The sequence below is a fragment of the Salmo salar genome, chromosome ssa09 (assembly GCF_905237065.1).
Source record: "Salmo salar chromosome ssa09, Ssal_v3.1, whole genome shotgun sequence".
Lineage (NCBI taxonomy): Eukaryota > Metazoa > Chordata > Actinopteri > Salmoniformes > Salmonidae > Salmo > Salmo salar.
In genome coordinates, this window is record NC_059450.1 from 110,805,608 (window position 1) to 110,823,163 (window position 17,556).

At 41.4% G+C, this 17,556-nt stretch overlaps 1 protein-coding gene across 5 annotated transcripts in view; it reads right to left on the reverse strand.

Moving 5' to 3' along the window:
* LOC106612407 (AP-2 complex subunit mu) overlaps positions 1-17,556 on the reverse strand; it is a 57,251-nt gene that overhangs the window by 25,703 nt on the left and 13,992 nt on the right. For all 5 annotated transcript variants that reach the window (XM_014213511.2, XM_014213509.2, XM_014213510.2 and 2 more), the window contains exon 2: positions 5,633-5,744. In XM_014213511.2, coding sequence (XP_014068986.1) covers positions 5,633-5,706 — 74 coding nt within the window. In that variant the 5' untranslated portion in view covers positions 5,707-5,744. The remainder of the gene's footprint in view (positions 1-5,632; positions 5,745-17,556) is intronic.

Genomic DNA, 17,556 nt, shown 5'->3' on the forward strand with positions numbered 1-17,556 from the left:
TCTGCCCCTCCCAAAAGATAGAATCTTTTTTTTAAAGATCCTTCTAACCCCCCCCCTTAAAAGATTTAGATGCACTATTGTAAAGTGGTTGTTCCACTGGATATCATAAGGTGAATGCACCAATTTGTAAGTCGCTCTGGATAAGAGCGTCTGCTAAATGACTTAAATGTAAATGTAAATAGAATTTATAGATAATTGGCCCTCTTTCTGGGACTCACCCACAAACAGGACCAAGCCTGGCCTGTTGAGAAGTGACGGACTCCATCCTAGCTGGAGGGGTGCTCTCATCTTATCTACAAACATAGACAGGGCTCTAACTTCCCTAGCTCCACAATGAAATAGGGTGCAGGCCAGGCAGCAGGCTGTTAGCCAGCCTGCCAGCTTAGTGGAGTCGGCCACTAGCACAGTCAGTGTAGTGAGCTCAGCAATCCCCATTGAGACCGTGTCTGTGCCTCGACCTAGGTTGTGCAAAACTAAACAAGGCGGTGTTCGCCTTAGCAATCTCACTAGAATAAAGACCTCCTCCATTCCTGCCATTATTGAAAGAGATCGTGATACCTCACATCTCAAATAGGGCTACTTAACCTCTCTAAGGTCGGCGGGACGAAATCGTCCCACCTACTCAACAGCCAGTTGAATCCCGTGGCGCGTTATTCAAATACCTTAGAAATGCAATTACTTCAATTTCTCAAACATATGACTATTTTACACCATTTTAAAGACAAGACTCACGTTAATCATACCACACTGTCCGATTTCAAAAAGGCTTTACAACGAAAGCAAAACATTAGATTATGTCAGCAGAGTACCCAACCAGAAATAATCAGACACCCATTTTTCAAGCTAGCATATAATGTCACATAAACCCAAACCACAGCTAAATGCAGCACTAACCTTTGATGATCTTCATCAGATGACAACCCTAGGACATTATGTTATACAATACATGCATGTTTTGTTCAATCAAGTTCATATTTATATCAAAAACCAGCTTTTTACATTAGCATATGACGTTCAGAACTAGCATACCCCCCGCAAACTTCCGGTGAATTTACTAAATTACTCACGATAAACGTTCACAAAAAACATAACAATTATTTTAAGAATTATAGATACAGAACTCCTCTATGCACTCGCTATGTCCGATTTTAAAATAGCTTTTCGGTGAAAGCACATTTTGCAATATTCTCAGTAGATAGCCCGGCATCACAGGCTAGCTATTTAGACACCCACCAAGTTTAGCACTCACCAAAATCAGATTTACTATAAGAAAAATGTTATTACCTTTGCTGTCGTCGTCAGAATGCACTCCCAGGACTTCTACTTCAATAACAAATGTTGGTTTGGTTCAAAATAATCCATAGTTATGTTAAAATATCCTCTGTTTTGTTCGTGCGTTCAAGACACTATCCGAATGGTAAAGAAGGGTGACGCGCACGACGCATTTCGTGACAAAAAAATTCTAAATATTCCATTACCGTACTTCGATTGTTTAAAATCAATTTTTATGCAATTTTTCTCGTAAAAAAGCGATAATATTCCGACCGGGAATCTGTGTTTAGGTTCAAAGACGATAGAAAATAAAAACATGGAGTCGACTCGTGCACACGCCTCAGCCCATTGTCCTCTGATAGAGCACTTGCCAAAAGCGCTAATGTGTTTCAGCCTGGGGCTGGAATTACATCATTCAGCTTTTTCCCGCCTTCTGAGAGCCTATGGGAGCCGTAGGAAGTGTCACGTTACAGCAAAGATCCTCAGTCTTCAATAAACAGAGTCAAGAAGCTCAAGGAATGGTCAGACAGGCCACTTCCTGTAAGGAATCTTCTCAGGTTTTTGCCTGCCATATGAGTTCTGTTATACTCACAGACACCATTCAAGGGTGTTTTCTATCCAAAGCCAATAATTATATGCATATTCTAGTTACTGGGCAGGAGTAGTAACCAGATTAAATCGGGTAAGTTTTTTATCCAGCCGTGCAAATACTGCCCCCTATCCCCAACAGGTTAATGTTCGATCCCTCACTTCAAAGGCAGTTATAGTCAATGAACTAATCACTGATCATAATCTTGATGTGATTGGCCTGACTGAAACATGGCTTAAGCCTGATGAATTTACTGTGTTAAATGAGGCCTCACCTCCTGGTTACACTAGTGACCATATCCCCCGTGTATCCCGCAAAGGCGGAGGTGTTGCTAACATTTACGATAGAAAATTTCAATTTACAAAAAAAAAAAACGTTTTCGTCTTTTGAGCTTCTAGTCATGAAATCTATGCAGCCTACTCAATCACTTTTTATAGCTACTGTTTACAGGCCTCCTGGGCCATATACAGCGTTCCTCACTGAGTTCCCTGAATTCCTATCGAACATTGTAGTCACAGCAGATAATATTCACATTTTTGGTAACTTTAATATTCACATGGAAAAGTCCACAGACCCACTCCAAAAGGCTTTCGGAGCCATCATCGACTTTTGTCCAACATGTCTCTAGACCTACTCACTGCCACAGTTATACTCTGGACCTAGTTTTGTCCCATGGAATAAATGTTGTGGATCTTAATGTTTTTCCTCATAATCCTGGACTATTGGACCACCATTTTATTATGTTTGCAATCGCAACAAATAATCTGCTCAGACCCCAACCAAGGAGCATCAAAAGTCGTGCTATAAATTCTCAGACAACCCAAAGACTCCTTGATGCCCTTCCAGACTCCCTCTGCCTACCCAAGGACATCAGAGGACAAAAATCAGTTAACCACCTAACTGAGGAACGCAATTTAACTTTGCACAATACCCTAGATGCAGTTGCACCCCTAAAAACTAAAAACATTTGTCATAAGAAACTAGCTCCATGGTATACAGAAAATACACGAGCTCTGAAGCAAGCGTCCAGAAAATTGGAACGGAAATGGCGCCACACTAAACTGGAAGTCTTCCGACTAGCTTGGAAAGACAGTACCATGCAGTATCGAAGAGCCCTCACTGCTGCTCGATCATCCTATTTTTCCAACTTAATTGAGGAAAATAAGAACAATCCTAAATTTATTTTTGATACTGTCGCAAAGCTAACTAAAAAGCAGCATTCCCCAAGAGAGGATGGCTTTCACTTCAGCAGTAATAAATTCATGAACTTCTTTGAGGAAAAGATCATGATCATTAGAAAGCAAATTACGGACTCCTCTTTAAATCTGCGTATTCCTCCAAAGCTCCGTTGTCCTGAGTCTGCACAACTCTGCCAGGACCTAGGATCAAGGGAGATACTAAAGTGTTTTAGTACTATATCTCTTGACACAATGATGAAAATAATCATGGCCTCTAAACCCTCAAGCTGCATACTGGACCCTATTCCAACTAAACTACTGAAAGAGCTGCTTTCTGTGCTTGGCCCTCCTATGTTGAACATAATAAACGGCTCTCTATCCAGTAATAAAGCCTCTCTTGAAAAAGCCAAACCTTGACCCAGAAAATATAAAAAACTATCGGCCTATATCGAATCTTCCATTCCTCACAAAACATTTTAGAAAAAGCTGTTGCGCAGCAACTCACTGCCTTCCTGAAGACAAACAATGTATACGAAACGCTTCAGTCTGGTTTTAGACCCCATCATAGCACTGAGACTGCACTTGTGAAGGTGGTAAATTACCTTTTAATGATGTCAGACCGAGGCTCTGCATCTGTCCTCGTGCTCCTAGATCTTAGTGCTGCTTCTGATACCATCGATCACCACATTCTTTTGGAGAGATTGGAAACCCAAATTGGTCTACACGGACAAGTTCTGGCCTGGTTTAGATCTTATCTGTCGGAAAGATATCAGTTTGTCTCTGTGAATGTTTTGTCCTCCGACAAATCAACTGTAAATTTCGGTGTTCCTCAAGGTTCCGTTTTAGGACCACTATTGTTTTCACTATATATTTTACCTCTTGGGGATGTCATTCGAAAACATAATGTTAAATTTCACTGCTATGTGGATGACACACAGCTGTACATTTCAATGAAACATGGTGAAGCCCCAAAATTGCCCTGGCTAGAAGCCTGTGTTTCAGATAAAAGGAAGTGGATGGCTGCAAACTTTCTACTTTTAAACTCGGACAAAACAGAGATGCTTGTTCTAGGTCCCAAGAAACAAAGAGATCTTCTGTTAAATCTGGAAATTAATCTTGATGGTTGTACAGTCGTCTCAAATAAAACTGAAGGACCTCGGCGTTACTCTGGACTCTGATCTCTCGTCAAGACTGTTTCAAGGGCAGCTTTTTTCCATCTACGCAGAAAAATTAATCCATGTTTTTGTTACTTCTAGGTTGGACTACTGCAATGCTCTACTTTCCGGCTACCCGGATAAAGCACTAAACAAACTTCAGTTAGTGCTAAATACGGCTGCTAGAATCCTGACAAGAACCAAAAAATGTGATCATATTACTCCAGTGCTAGCCTCCCTACACTGGTTTCCTGTTAAGGCAAGGGCTGATTTCAAGGTTTTACTGCTATCCTACAAAGCATTACATGGGCTTGCTCCTACCTATCTTTCCGATTTGGTCCTGCCCTACATACCTACACGTACGCTACGGTCACAAGACGCAGGCCTCCTAATTGTCCCTAGAATTTCTAAGCAAACAGCTGGAGGCAGGGCTTTCTCCTATAGAGCTCCATTTTTATGGAATGGTCTGCCTACCCATGTGAGAGATGCAGACTCGGTCTCAACCTTTAAGTCTTTACTGTAGACTCATCTCTTCAGTGGGTCCTATGATTGAGTGTAGTCTGGCCCAGGAGTGTGAAGGTGAACGGAAAGGCTCTGGAGCAACGAACCGCCCTTGCTGTCTCTGCCTGGCCGGTTCCCCTCTCTCCACTGGGATTCTCTGCCTCTAACCCTATGACAGGGGCTGAGTCACTGGCTTATTGTTGTTCTTCCATGCCGTCCCTAGTAGGGGTGCGTCACTTGAGTGGGTTGAGTCATTGACGTGGTCTTCCTGTCTGGGTTGCCCCCCCCCCCAGTAATTAACAGTTTTAACTTTTCTACATCTTCCATTATTCAAGTGTTTGTGCAGCATGAGTGGGGAACTAACAATGCAGCCCACACAGCCTAGCAATGAATGATTAAGAGGAGCAGGCACTTTGCCCTCACGCTATAAATGGGATGGGACACCAGATGCTGCTGGAAGTGGTGTTGGAGGGCCAGTAGGAGGCACCCTTTCCTGTGGTCTAAAAAAATATCCCAACACCCCAGGGCAGTGATTGGGGACATTTCCCTGTATAGGGTGCCGTCTTTTCGGATGGGACGTTAAACGGGTGTTCTGACTCTCTGTGGTCACTAAAGATCCCATGGCACTTATCGTAAGAGTAGGGGTGTTAGCCAGGACACCAGGGTTGGCCACTTAATCATCCCCAGTTTACAATTGGCCCATTCATCCACCCTCCTCTCCCCAGGTTGTTGCTGTATATGAGACTGTGTACTCAGTCAACTTGCATGGTAAAATATGTGTTAATTGTTTTTTAAATAGACTTGATTCTCTCAATCATGTGAGACACACTTGACAGACGTACCGAACGTAACAAAAATGCTAGTACCGAACCATTTTTTTATTTTCGAAAAAGTACTGAAGTTTCAGTATACCGTGCTCCACTACTCTGTGGACTTACCCTATGTCATCGCGGTAGACGCGGGAGATCAGCACCTCCCCCTTGTGGTTGTAGATGAACAATCCTCCAATCATGATGGCAGCCTCTCAGTCATAACAGGCCATGAGGATGACTGCATGGGGGGGAAGAAAAGAGAGAGAGAGAGAGAGAGAGAGAGAGAGAGAGAGAGAGAGAGAAGGGAAGTGATCAGCAGTCAGCACAACAATATAAAAATCAGAGGGGGAAAAGGGCTTCTTTAAGAAACATTTTCTTGGGTCAGGAGGAATTCAGAAATAAATCACATATCTGCCTAAAGAGGCACAGAGAGCTACTATATTCATCTAGATTCTACTAGGCAGGAAAGGCGGAATAGTTTAAGAAAGTGCATGATACACAACAGGAAAAGCCCTCGATAAACTAATCCTCTTCCTTCCCGCTCAGGAAGACCAATAAAATAGGCCTATACCAGATTACTGCTCCTGGAAATATATGACTATAGTTAACACACAGAAAACAAGGAGGGGAATCAGGGTGGTCTTCATTAGGTCCCAAAATGAAGAAAGCAGACAAACAGGGAGGGTCCTACCTAAAAAGCCAATAATTGATACATGTGTTTTGGTGCAAATAGTTTAAAACATTTTCCATTACGCGCCCTAATGAACACTACTTAGAGGAGCGATGTCATGTAGGCAAATTTGTTAACGAATTAAAAACATCTGCCATTTCATTTGACCTTCAGTTGCCATAGGAAGCACATTTCCATTTCATGTCATGATTGAGCTGAACTCTGCTCAGATTGAAGGACCCACTCCACCCCCCTTCGCCTCTGCCTCTCAGTCTATTCAGGACACATCCAAAAGCTTGCAAGGGTCCAGAGAACTAATTTTACGCTTATATCTATTCAAACATCATAAAGCCAGACTGATAGGGTTGAGATATGCAAGTCAGCATAATAGCCTAGTGTGTGTAACTGTGTGTGTGTGTTCCACAAGATCTGGCCTTAGGTCTCTATCACTTCAAGGTCAAAGCATAGGAAGCAGAAAATAATGCTGTGCTTGATTGGATGACTCATCTAGGCCAGATAGGCTAATTGTCAATGCACTGACAAAATGGCAAAATCAAGACACCTTTCAACAGATCCTTATATAAACAGACAAAACGTCTATGGGCTTTAGAGTAGAGAGCTGGCTAAAGGCCTTTGCAGACTGTACGATTTTAGCCATCTAATGCCACGATTTTGCTGTCCTAGACAATTTCCACATAGTAGGCAAATTCTTAGGACGTAAACGATTGTCGGATGTCTTGGCTTGTTCAGTGTGACCGGGTCTAGGTCTGCCGATTAAGTACCGCTACGTACGGTCGTAGGCTATGACAAAGTTCTACCAGTGTCAGATTTGTTTTGCCTTTATTGTGTTAAGCCGATCCTGGTGAATGACAAATAGGAAAATGGCCGGCACAGAGTGTGCACACAATAATACAATTATTGTGAAAAGTCAGATTAATATAATAGTTTGGTTTAAATGCTTAGCCTACATGCTGTGCAAGAACGATTTCCCGAATAAATCTTGTTTACATGACACATCTGAAATTTGGCTGCCTGATGTGATTTTTATTACCCTAAACAAAAACTTTCTATCGTGTTTTTTTGGGGAAGCATATTTGATTTGGAGTTGTAAAAACTATTTCTAAAGATGCATACTTGGTAACATCGCACCATGTGACGTGATAATTGTAAAAGACTGAATCCTACGTTCAGTCTGCAAAGACCTTAAGATGACAACCAAGGTGGGCTGTCCACTTCTGCTCCCTATAGAAGGGCAACAATAATAGTGAAACAGTTGGCATGTGGCCAGCCAGACACAGTCAAGCTAGTGTAAAGAGCTGGTACATATGTATGTGTGTGTGACATTATGTAAAGAATGTCACACTGCTTGCTTAGAATACCGCTTCCGCTCGATTCGGCTCATACAGAGGCTCAAACCCAGGACCTTTGCCTCGAAAACACACGCGACTGCCCTCTTGAAGCGTCTAACGCAGTCGCACCACCGAAAAGCTGGATATGTTTCAGTGCAAGTGGGGAAACTTTAGGCTGAGTTGTAGAGTTGTAAATAAGGAAACACCAACAACAGTTTTCAATGTCATTTGTTGACACTAGTGTAATGAGTAGGGCTAAGCTTGCGTTTAGACCTGAAGAATGGTGTTAGCTCCCTGGGCTAATGCCCAGGCTTTAGCTAAGTGGGATATTTACAAACCTTCAAGATGCACTTCAATTTTGGCACTTTCCACTCCCCATAATTTACAAGGGATTAAAGGCACTGCATCGCAGTGCTAGAGGCGTCACTACAGACCAGGGTTTGATCCCGGGCTGTGTCACGGCCGGCCGCGACCGGGAGACCCATGAAGCGGCGCAGAATTGGCCCAGCGTAGTCCGGGTTTGGGGAGGGTTTGGCCAGCCGGGATGTCCTTGGCTCTCGACCTTCGCCTCTCCCGAGTCCGTACGGGAATAGCAGTGATGGGACAACACTGTAACTACCAATTGGATATCATGAAATTGGGGAGAAAAAAGGGGTAAAAAGTATAACAAAAAACGTTTAAAAAAAATAGGAATAATCCACCCAACACCACAAATTCCTATTATGTACAGTGTTCAATACCTCGAATATGTGAGAAAACTGTTGTGAACAAATGTTTAATTATGTCGTTATATTAAGATAGGGAGCAACGTGAAAATCTGTTGCCGCTAAGTCGACAACATATAGTTAGTTCAATTACCTCGTATCTTGCACATAGAGTCGGTACTGGTAGTCCCTGTATATAGTCATGTTATTTTTACTCATTATTTGAATTTCTTATTTACTGTGTATGATTTCCTCATCACTATTTATATTTTTAATTTTAAAAAAATGTATCGTATCTTTAACTCAGCATTGTTAGAAATGGACCTGTAAGTATGCATTTCACTGTTAGTCTATACCCGTTGTCTAAGAAGCAAGTGACAAATAAAATGTAATCTCTCCCTGGTCAAGAAAGCAAGCAAACTGAGCTACACACAATACCGAAGTCAATATCAGCGTGAAGTAGCTAGTTAGCTCTAGGTGTACAATTTCACCATGTTCAACGTGGTAGTCTCGTATGTCCCTTGTGAGTGGGCGTTGCTATGGAAACGACCTATTCCCACAGCAATACACAGGAGGACGAACCGAGAAGAGAAAATCGTGTTGTGTGATGACACTTCAACGAAAAACTGCACTGAACAACTTTAAAAGCGTTATGAAATGTGCATTTGTTATCCCCCATCTCCAATGACGAGAACCTTATCATGACGTAGCATGTCACGTTTCATTTCTAGGGTGAACTATAGGCTTGGGTGGTATAACGTATACCAGGGTATTTGGAAAAAGCCAGAGGATGGTTTTTCAATACCGTCAATACTATTTCTTTGAATTTGTTCAATAAATGTGAATATTTGTAGCTACTTTTTAAGTTAACCTGTTAGGGCTAGGGGGCAGTATTTACACGGCCGGATAAAAAAACGTACCCGATTTAATCTGGTTATTACTACTGCCCAGAAACTAGAATATGCATATAATTATTGGCTTTGGATAGAAAACACCCTAAAGTTTCTAAAACTGTTTGAATGGTGTCTGTGAGTATAACAGAACTCATATGGCAGGCAAAAACCTGAGAAGATTCTGTACAGGAAGTGCCCTCTCTGACCATTCCTTGGGCTTCTTGGCTCTATTTATTGAAAACTTAGGATCTTTGCTGTAACGTGACACTTCCTACGGCTCCCATAGGCTCTCAGAACCCGGGAAAAAGCTGAATGATGTAATTCCAGCCCCTGGCTGAAAAACATTAGCGCCTTTGGTAAGTGGTCTATCAGAGGACCATCAGACTGAGGCGCGTGAACGGGGCGACACCATGTTTTTATGTTCTCTCTCGTTGTACTAAAACACGATTTCCCGGTCGGAATATTATCGCTTTTTTACGAGAAAAATGGCATAAAAATTGATTTTAAACAGCGGTTGACATGCTTCGAAGTACGGTAATGGAATATTTAGAATTTTTTTGTCATGAAACGTGTCGGGCGCGTCACCCTTCTTTACCCTTTGGGATAGTGTCTTGAACGCACGAACAAAACGCCGCTATTTGGATATAACTATGGATTATTTTGAACCAAACCAACATTTGTTATTGAAGTAGAAGTCCTGAGAGTGCATTCTGACGAAGAACAGCAAAGGTAATAACATTTTTCTTATGGTAAATCTGACTTTGGTGAGGGCTAAACTTGCTGGGTGTCTAAATAGCTAGCCCTGTGATGCCGGGCTATCTACTTAGAATATTGCAAAATGTGCTTTCACCGAAAAGCTATTTTAAAATCGGACATAGCGAGTGCATAGAGGAGTTCTGTATCTATAATTCTTTAAATAATTGTTATGTTTTTTGTGAACGTTTATCGTGAGTAATTTAGTAAATTCACCGGAAGTTTGCGGGGGGTATGCTAGTTCTGAACGTCACATGCTAATGTAAAAAGCTGTTTTTTGATATAAATATGAACTTGATTGAACAAAACATGCATGTATTGTATAACATAATGTCCTAAGATTGTCATCTGATGAAGCTCATCAAAGGTTAGTGCTGCATTTAGCTGTGGTTTGGGTTTATGTGACATTATATGCTAGCTTGAAAAATGGGTGTCTGATTATTTCTGGCTGGGTACTCTGCTGACATAATCTAATGTTTTGTTTTCGTTGTAAAGCCTTTTTGAAATCGGACAGTGTGGTTAGATTAACGAGAGTCTTGTCTTTAAATGGTGTAAAATAGTCATATGTTTGAGAAATTGAAGTAATAGCATTTCTAAGGTATTTGAATAACGCGCCACGGGATTCCACTGGCTGTTACGTAGGTGGGACGAAATCGTCCCACTGGCCCTAGAGAAGTTAATACCTTCAGTCAACTTGTACAATATGTTAGGAGATGACACAATCTGCTTTAATTTCACCTGTCACATTCTGAAGTTTACTGTAGTTCCCCAGAACAGTTGAGCCAGTCACATGTTTGTTTGTAAAAAACACAATGGGAGAAAGCGAGAGCTGGTGAGTCCATGGCATTCTATATCTACTGGCAGGCCTCTGTTGTGCGGTGAGTGGCTGTTGTCCGGCGCACATGAGGTGATGAAGTTACACTTGTATTAGGGCTGGGCGGTATACCGTATTTTATGATATACCGGTATTGATGCAGGGACCGGTTTTTCCTTTACTTTCTATGCCGGTATTTGAATGTTTGGTTTGTTAAATGTGATACGCAATGTGTAATGTACATTTTTATATAGTTTACTTCACTACTTGAGTCATCTCTTTTCTCCGCTCTTTCTCTCTGTGCCACTTTCCACACAGACCTAGCCACGCCCCCTGTCACTCAAGGAGCGCATTTGATGTTCCTCAACCACGAGTTTTCATGGTCAAAGCAGCACATGCAACAATGTTGATGACAACAATGCTGTTAATATAAGTCCACTAGGGTTCTATAATGACACTATTAGTTTGTGTTTCTTACGTCAGCAAAACAGCTAGTTTGTATTTTCTTAGCAAGTTGCCCTAAATCTTGTGAGACGCTAATTGTTAGCCGCTAATGCTAATAGCTAGCTAATAAATGTACTGAGTAAGAGCAAACGTAGCTAGCTAATACAGCCTGATAATACCAGTGATGGCATAGACCTAAATCAGTATGTTGTTTGTGCAACAGTATCTTCTAAATCAAAGAGGAATATGCAAAGCAATAATATGTTTTCTAATTAAAGTAGCTAAGAGAAAACATGCAATGTAGCCAAAGTTTATAGGGTCACCTAGGAAACACTTATCAACACTTTAATTCCTACTCTGTCACAATAACTCCTCACTGGCATTTTAATTCGTTGTCATCTCAAACACTGTATTAAAAGTGCCCACTATTATATTCTAACTATAAAATTAGAATAGTCATTCTATTTCCATGATTCCAACAGTTCTGCACTAATTTGCAAGTCAAATCGCAATTGCAACATTTGGTTAAAATTAAGTCCTAGATTATTTGCCCATATTGTGCAGCCCTACATGGCAGTGTGGAAATGATCTCAATTGAGCAGTGGTGTAAAGTACTAAAGTAAAAATACTTTCAAGTACTACTTAAGTCATTTTTTTTGGTATCTGTACTTTACTATTTTTGATAACTTTTTTTTTTCAAACAAGAAAATGGTGCCATCTGGTTTACTTAATATAAGGAATTTGAAATTATTTACACTTTTACTTTTGATACTTAACTTCTTTGGGATTGGTGGCAGAGTTTTCACGTCCGGATAAAAACCGTACCCGATTTAATCTGGTTACTACTCCTGCCCAGAAACTAGAATATGCATATAATTAGTCCTTCTGTTGCATCTCTATCGAAAATACAGCATCTGTGCTGTAACGTGACATTTTCTAAGGCTTCCATTGGCTCTCTAAAGCCGCCAGAAAGTGGAATGGGGTGTCTACTGTCTCTGGGCAAAGAACAGCAGCAGAATTTGTAAGTGCTCAGCCTGGGGACAGTGAGACTGGAGATGCGCGGTCACGAGACTACTCCATTTTTTTCTTTCAGCCTTTGAATGAATACAACAATGCCCGGTTGGAATATTATCGCTATTTTACGAGAAAAATTGCATAAAAATAGATTTTAAACAGCATTTGACATGCTTCTAAGTACGGTAATGGAATATTTTGAATTCTTTTGTCACGAAATGCGCTCGCGCGTCACCCTTCGGTAGTGACCTGAACGCACGAACAAAACGGAGCTATTTGAATATAACTATGGATTATTTGGAACCAAAACAACATTTGTTGTTGAAGTAGAAGTCCTGGGAGTGCATTCTGACGAAGAACAGCAAAGGTAATCCAATTTTTCTAATAGTAATTCTGAGTTTAGTGAGCCCCAAACTTGGTGGGTGTCAAAATAGCTTGCCGTGATGGCCGAGCTATCTACTCAGAATATTGCAAAATGTGCTTTCACCGAAAAGCTATTTTAAAATCTGACACCGTGATTGCATAAAGGAGTTCTGTTTCTATAATTCTTAAAATAATTGTTGTGTATTTTGTGAACGTTTATCATGAGTAATTTAGTAAATTCACCGGAAGTTTTCGGTGGGTATGCTAGTTCTGAACATCACATGCTAATGTAAAAAGCTGGTTTTTGATATAAATATGAACTTGATTGAACAAAACATGCATGTATTGTATAACATAATGTCCTTGGAGTGTCATCTGATGAAGATCAAAGGCTAGTGCTGCATTTAGCTGTGGTTTGGGTTTATGTGACATATATGCTTGCTTGGAAAATGGCTGTGTGATTATTTGTGTCTATGTACTCTCCTAACATAATCTAATGTTTTGCTTTCGCTGTAAAGCCTTTTTGAAATCGGACAATGTGGTTAGATTAACGAGAGTCTTATCTTTAAAATGGTGTAAAATAGTTGATTGTTTGAGAAAATTGAATTGTGGTAATTTAGTTGGTTTTGTATTTCGCGCCGTGCGATGCCATTGGCTGTTGGCTAGGGGTTCCGCAGGCGGAACGGGGTTCCGCTAGCGGAACGTCTGTCCTCAACAGGTTAAGTACATTTTATCAATTACATTTGATTCTTAAGTATATTTAAAACGAAATACTTTGAGACTTTTACAAGGTGACTTTCACTTTTACTTGAGTCATTTTCTGTTAACGTATCTTTACTTCTACTCAAGTATGACAATTGTGTACTATTTCAACCACTGCAACTGAGTGCAGGAAATGCAGAAATGAAAAAAGTGCTAAAATTTGTTTTGGTTGAAGTTGAATTGAATAGTATAAAACAATCAGAACGGAGAAAGACTCATTGAAATCATTAAGAATGTATGTGTTGCCACCCTAGGATCACTCACTACTCATAAAGCAAATGTATAACTTTTTTTTATTACTGTGATATAATATTTTGGCCATATCACCCAACCCTTGTATGTAGTTCACTACTAAATGTGTGCCATCAGATATCTTATAATGTATTTCTGCAGTGTTTGAGAAGTCAAAGCGCTCTGGATGAGTTCAGTACAGCTGCCATTTTTTCCCCTGTGCTTTCTACTAGTGTTTAAGCTAGCTTCCAGAAAATTGGAACGGAAATGGCGCCACACCAAACTGGAAGTCTTCCGACTAGCTTGGAAAGACAGTATCGTGCAGTATCGAAGAGCCCACACTGCTGCTCGATCATCCTATTTTTCCAACTTAATTGAGGAAAATAAAAACAATCCGAAATGTCTTTTTGATACTGTCGCAAAGCTAACTAAAAAGCAGCATTCGCAAATGGAGGATGGCTTTCACTTCAGCAGTAATACATTTATGAACTTCTTTGAGGAAAAGATCATGATCATTAGAAAGCAAATTACGGACTCCTCTTTAAATCTGCGTATTCCTCCAAAGCTCCATTGTCCTGAGTCTGCACAACTCTGACAGGACCTAGGATCAAGGGAGACACTAAAGTGTTTTAGTACTATATCTCTTGACACAATGATGAAAATAATCATGGCCTCTAAACCCTCAAGCTGCATACTGGACCCTATTCCAACTAAACTACTGAAAGAGCTGCTTCCTGGGCTTGGCCCTCCTATGTTGAACATAATAAACGGCTCTCTATCCACCGGATGTGTACCAAGCTCACTAAAAGTGGCAGTAATAAAGCCTCTCTTGAAAAAGCCGAATCTTGACCCAGAAATTATAAAAAAACTATCGGCCTATATCGAATCTTCCATTCCTCACAAAACATTTTAGAAAAATCTGTTGCGCAGCAACTCACTGCCTTCCAGAAGACAAACAATGTATACGAAACGCTTCAGTCTGGTTTTAGACCCCATCATAGCACTGAGACTGCACTTGTGAAGGTGGTAAATGACCTTTTAATGAGGTCAGACCGAGGCTCTGCATCTGTCCTCGTGCTCCTAGATCTTAGTGCTGCTTTTGATACCATCGATCACCACATTCTTTTGGAGAGATTGGAAACCCAAATTGGTTTACACGGACAAGTTCTGGCCTGGTTTAGATCTTATCTGTTGGAAAGATATCAATTTGTCTCTGTGAATGGTTTGTCCTCTGACAAATCAATTGTAAATGTCAGTGTTCCTCAAGGTTCCGTTTTAGGACCACTATTGTTTTCACTATATATTTTACCTCTTGGGGATGACATTCGAAAACATAATGTTAAATTTCACTGCTATGCGGACGACACACAGCTGTACATTTCAATGAAACATGGTGAAGCCCCAAAATTGCCCTCGCTAGAAGCCTGTGTTTCAGACATAAAGAAGTGGATGGCTGCAAACTTTCTACTTTTAAACTCGGACAAAACAGAGATGCTTGTTCTAGGTCCCAAGAAACAAAGAGATCTTCTGTTTAATCTGACAATTAATCTGGATGGTTGTACAGTCGTCTCAAATAAAACTGTGAAGGACCTCGGCGTTACTCTGGACCCTGATCTCTCTTTTGAAGAACATATCAAGACTGTTTCAAGGACAGCTTTTTTCCATCTACGTAACATTGCAAAAATCAGAAACTTTCTGTCCAAAAATGATGCAGAAAAATTAATCCATGCTTTTGTTATTTTTAGGCTGGACTACTGCAATGCTCTACTTTCCGGCTACCCGGATAAAGCACTAAACAAACTTCAGTTAGCGCTAAATACGGCTGATAGAATCATGACTAGAAAAATTTGATCATATTACTCCAGTGCTAGCCTCCCTACACTGGCTTCTTGTTAAGGCAAGGGCTGATTTCAAGGTTTTACTGCTAACCTACAAAGCATTACATAGGCTTGCTCCTACCTATCTTTCCGATTTAGTCCTGCCGTACATACCTACACGTACGCTACGGTCACAAGACGCAGGCCTCCTAATTGTCCCTAGCATTTCTAAGCAAACGGCGGGAGGTAGGGCTTTCTCCTATAGAGCTCCATTTTTATGGAATGGTCTGCCTACCCATGTGAGAGACGCAGACTCAGTCTCAACCTTTAAGTCTTTACTGTAGACTCATCTCTTCAGTGGGTCCTATGATTAAGTATAGTCTGGCCCAGGAGTGTGAAGGTGAACGGAAAGGCTGGAGCAACGAACCGCCCTTGCTGTCTCTGCATTGCCGGTTCCCCTCTCTCCACTGGGATTCTCTGCCTCTAACCCTATTACAGGGGCTGAGTCACTGGCTTACTGGTGTTCTTCCATGCCGTCCACGGGAGGGGTGCGTCACTTGAGTGGGTTGAGTCACTGACGTGGTCTTCCTGTCTGGGTTGGCGTCCCCCCTTGGGTTGTGCCGTGGCGGAGATCTTTGTGGGCTATACTACATCCCTCTAGTGGTGTGGGGGCTGTGCTTTGGCAAAGTGGGTGGGGTTAAATCCTGCCTGTTTGGCCCTGTCCGGGGGTATCATCGGATGGGGCCACAGTGTCTTCTGATCCCTCCTCTCTCAGCCTCCAGTATTTATGCTGCAGTAGTTTATGTGTCGGGGGGCTAGGGTCAGTCTGGTACATCTGGAGTATTTCTCTTGTCTTATCCGGTGTCCTGTGTGAATTTAAATATGCTCTCTCTAATTCGCTCTTTCTTTCTTTCTCTCAGAGGACCTGAGCCCTAGGACCATGCCTCAGGACTACCTGGCATGATGACTCCTTGCTGTCCCCAGTCCACCTGGCCGTGCTGCTGCTGCAGTTTCAACTGTTCTGCCTGCGGCTATGGAACCCTGACCTGTTCACCGGACGTGCTACCTGTCCCCGACCTGCTGTTCTCAACTCTCTAGAGACAGCAGGAGCGGTAGAGATACTCTCAAAGCTCGGCTATGAAAAAGCCAACTACTATGATTATTATTATTTGACCATGCTGGTCATTTATGAACATTTTAACATCTTGACCATGTTCTGTTACAATATCCACCCGGCACAGCCAGAAGAGGACTGGCCACCCCTCATAGCCTGGTTCCTCTCTAGGTTTCTTCCTAGGTTTTGGCCTTTCTAGGGAGTTTTTCCTAGGGAGTTTTTCCTAGCCACCGTGCTTCTTTCACATGCATTGCTTGCTGTTTGGGGTTTTAGGCTGGGCTTCTGTACAGCACTTTGAGATATCAGCTGATGTACAAAGGGGTATATAAATACATTTGATTTGGTGTCTCCTCTGTTCTTCTCTCGTCCGTGCTCTTCCTTCAGAAAAGCATGCATCGCAACTTTGTTCATTTACACAATTTATCGTGTTCACTTTCGCTTGTAAATGTGCACACTCACTGAAAATTACATTCGGTACCTACTAGCTATGCTTGTATAACTTTGAGCTGGATTTTCCGGTCTGCAATTACTTTGTTTTCGCTCATAAGCATTTAGCTAACCGAGTCTATGTGATTTCGCTATTACTTGTGCTAATTTGTTAGCATTCTGGTACTAGAGGACCAATGGGCATTTCTTGCGTTTTTCGCACCTACTTGTTTGCTATGCCGGTAATACCATAAATCCCTGGATACCGCCCAAGCCTAGTGGATTATCCCTTTAACCTGTTGGGGATAGGGGGCAGTATTGAGAAAAACAAAAAAAATATGTGCCCATTTTTAACTGCCTCCTACACCAACTCAGAAGCTAGGATATGCATATTATTAACATAGTTGGAAAGAAAACACTCTGAATTTTCTAAAACTGTTTGAATGGTGTCTGTAAGTATAACAAAACTCATTTGGCAGGCAAAAACCTGAGAAAATTACAAGCAGGAAATTAGAATTTTGTGGCTGTACTATTTTTCATTGCTAATAGACCACACAGTGACAAAGGATTAATTTCGCACTTCCTACGGCTTCCACTAGATGTCAACGATCTTTATAAAGTTGTTTGAAGCGTCTATGATGAACAGAGACCGGATGACAAGGAAGAGAAGTTGACGTCACTTCATTATTGCCCGCA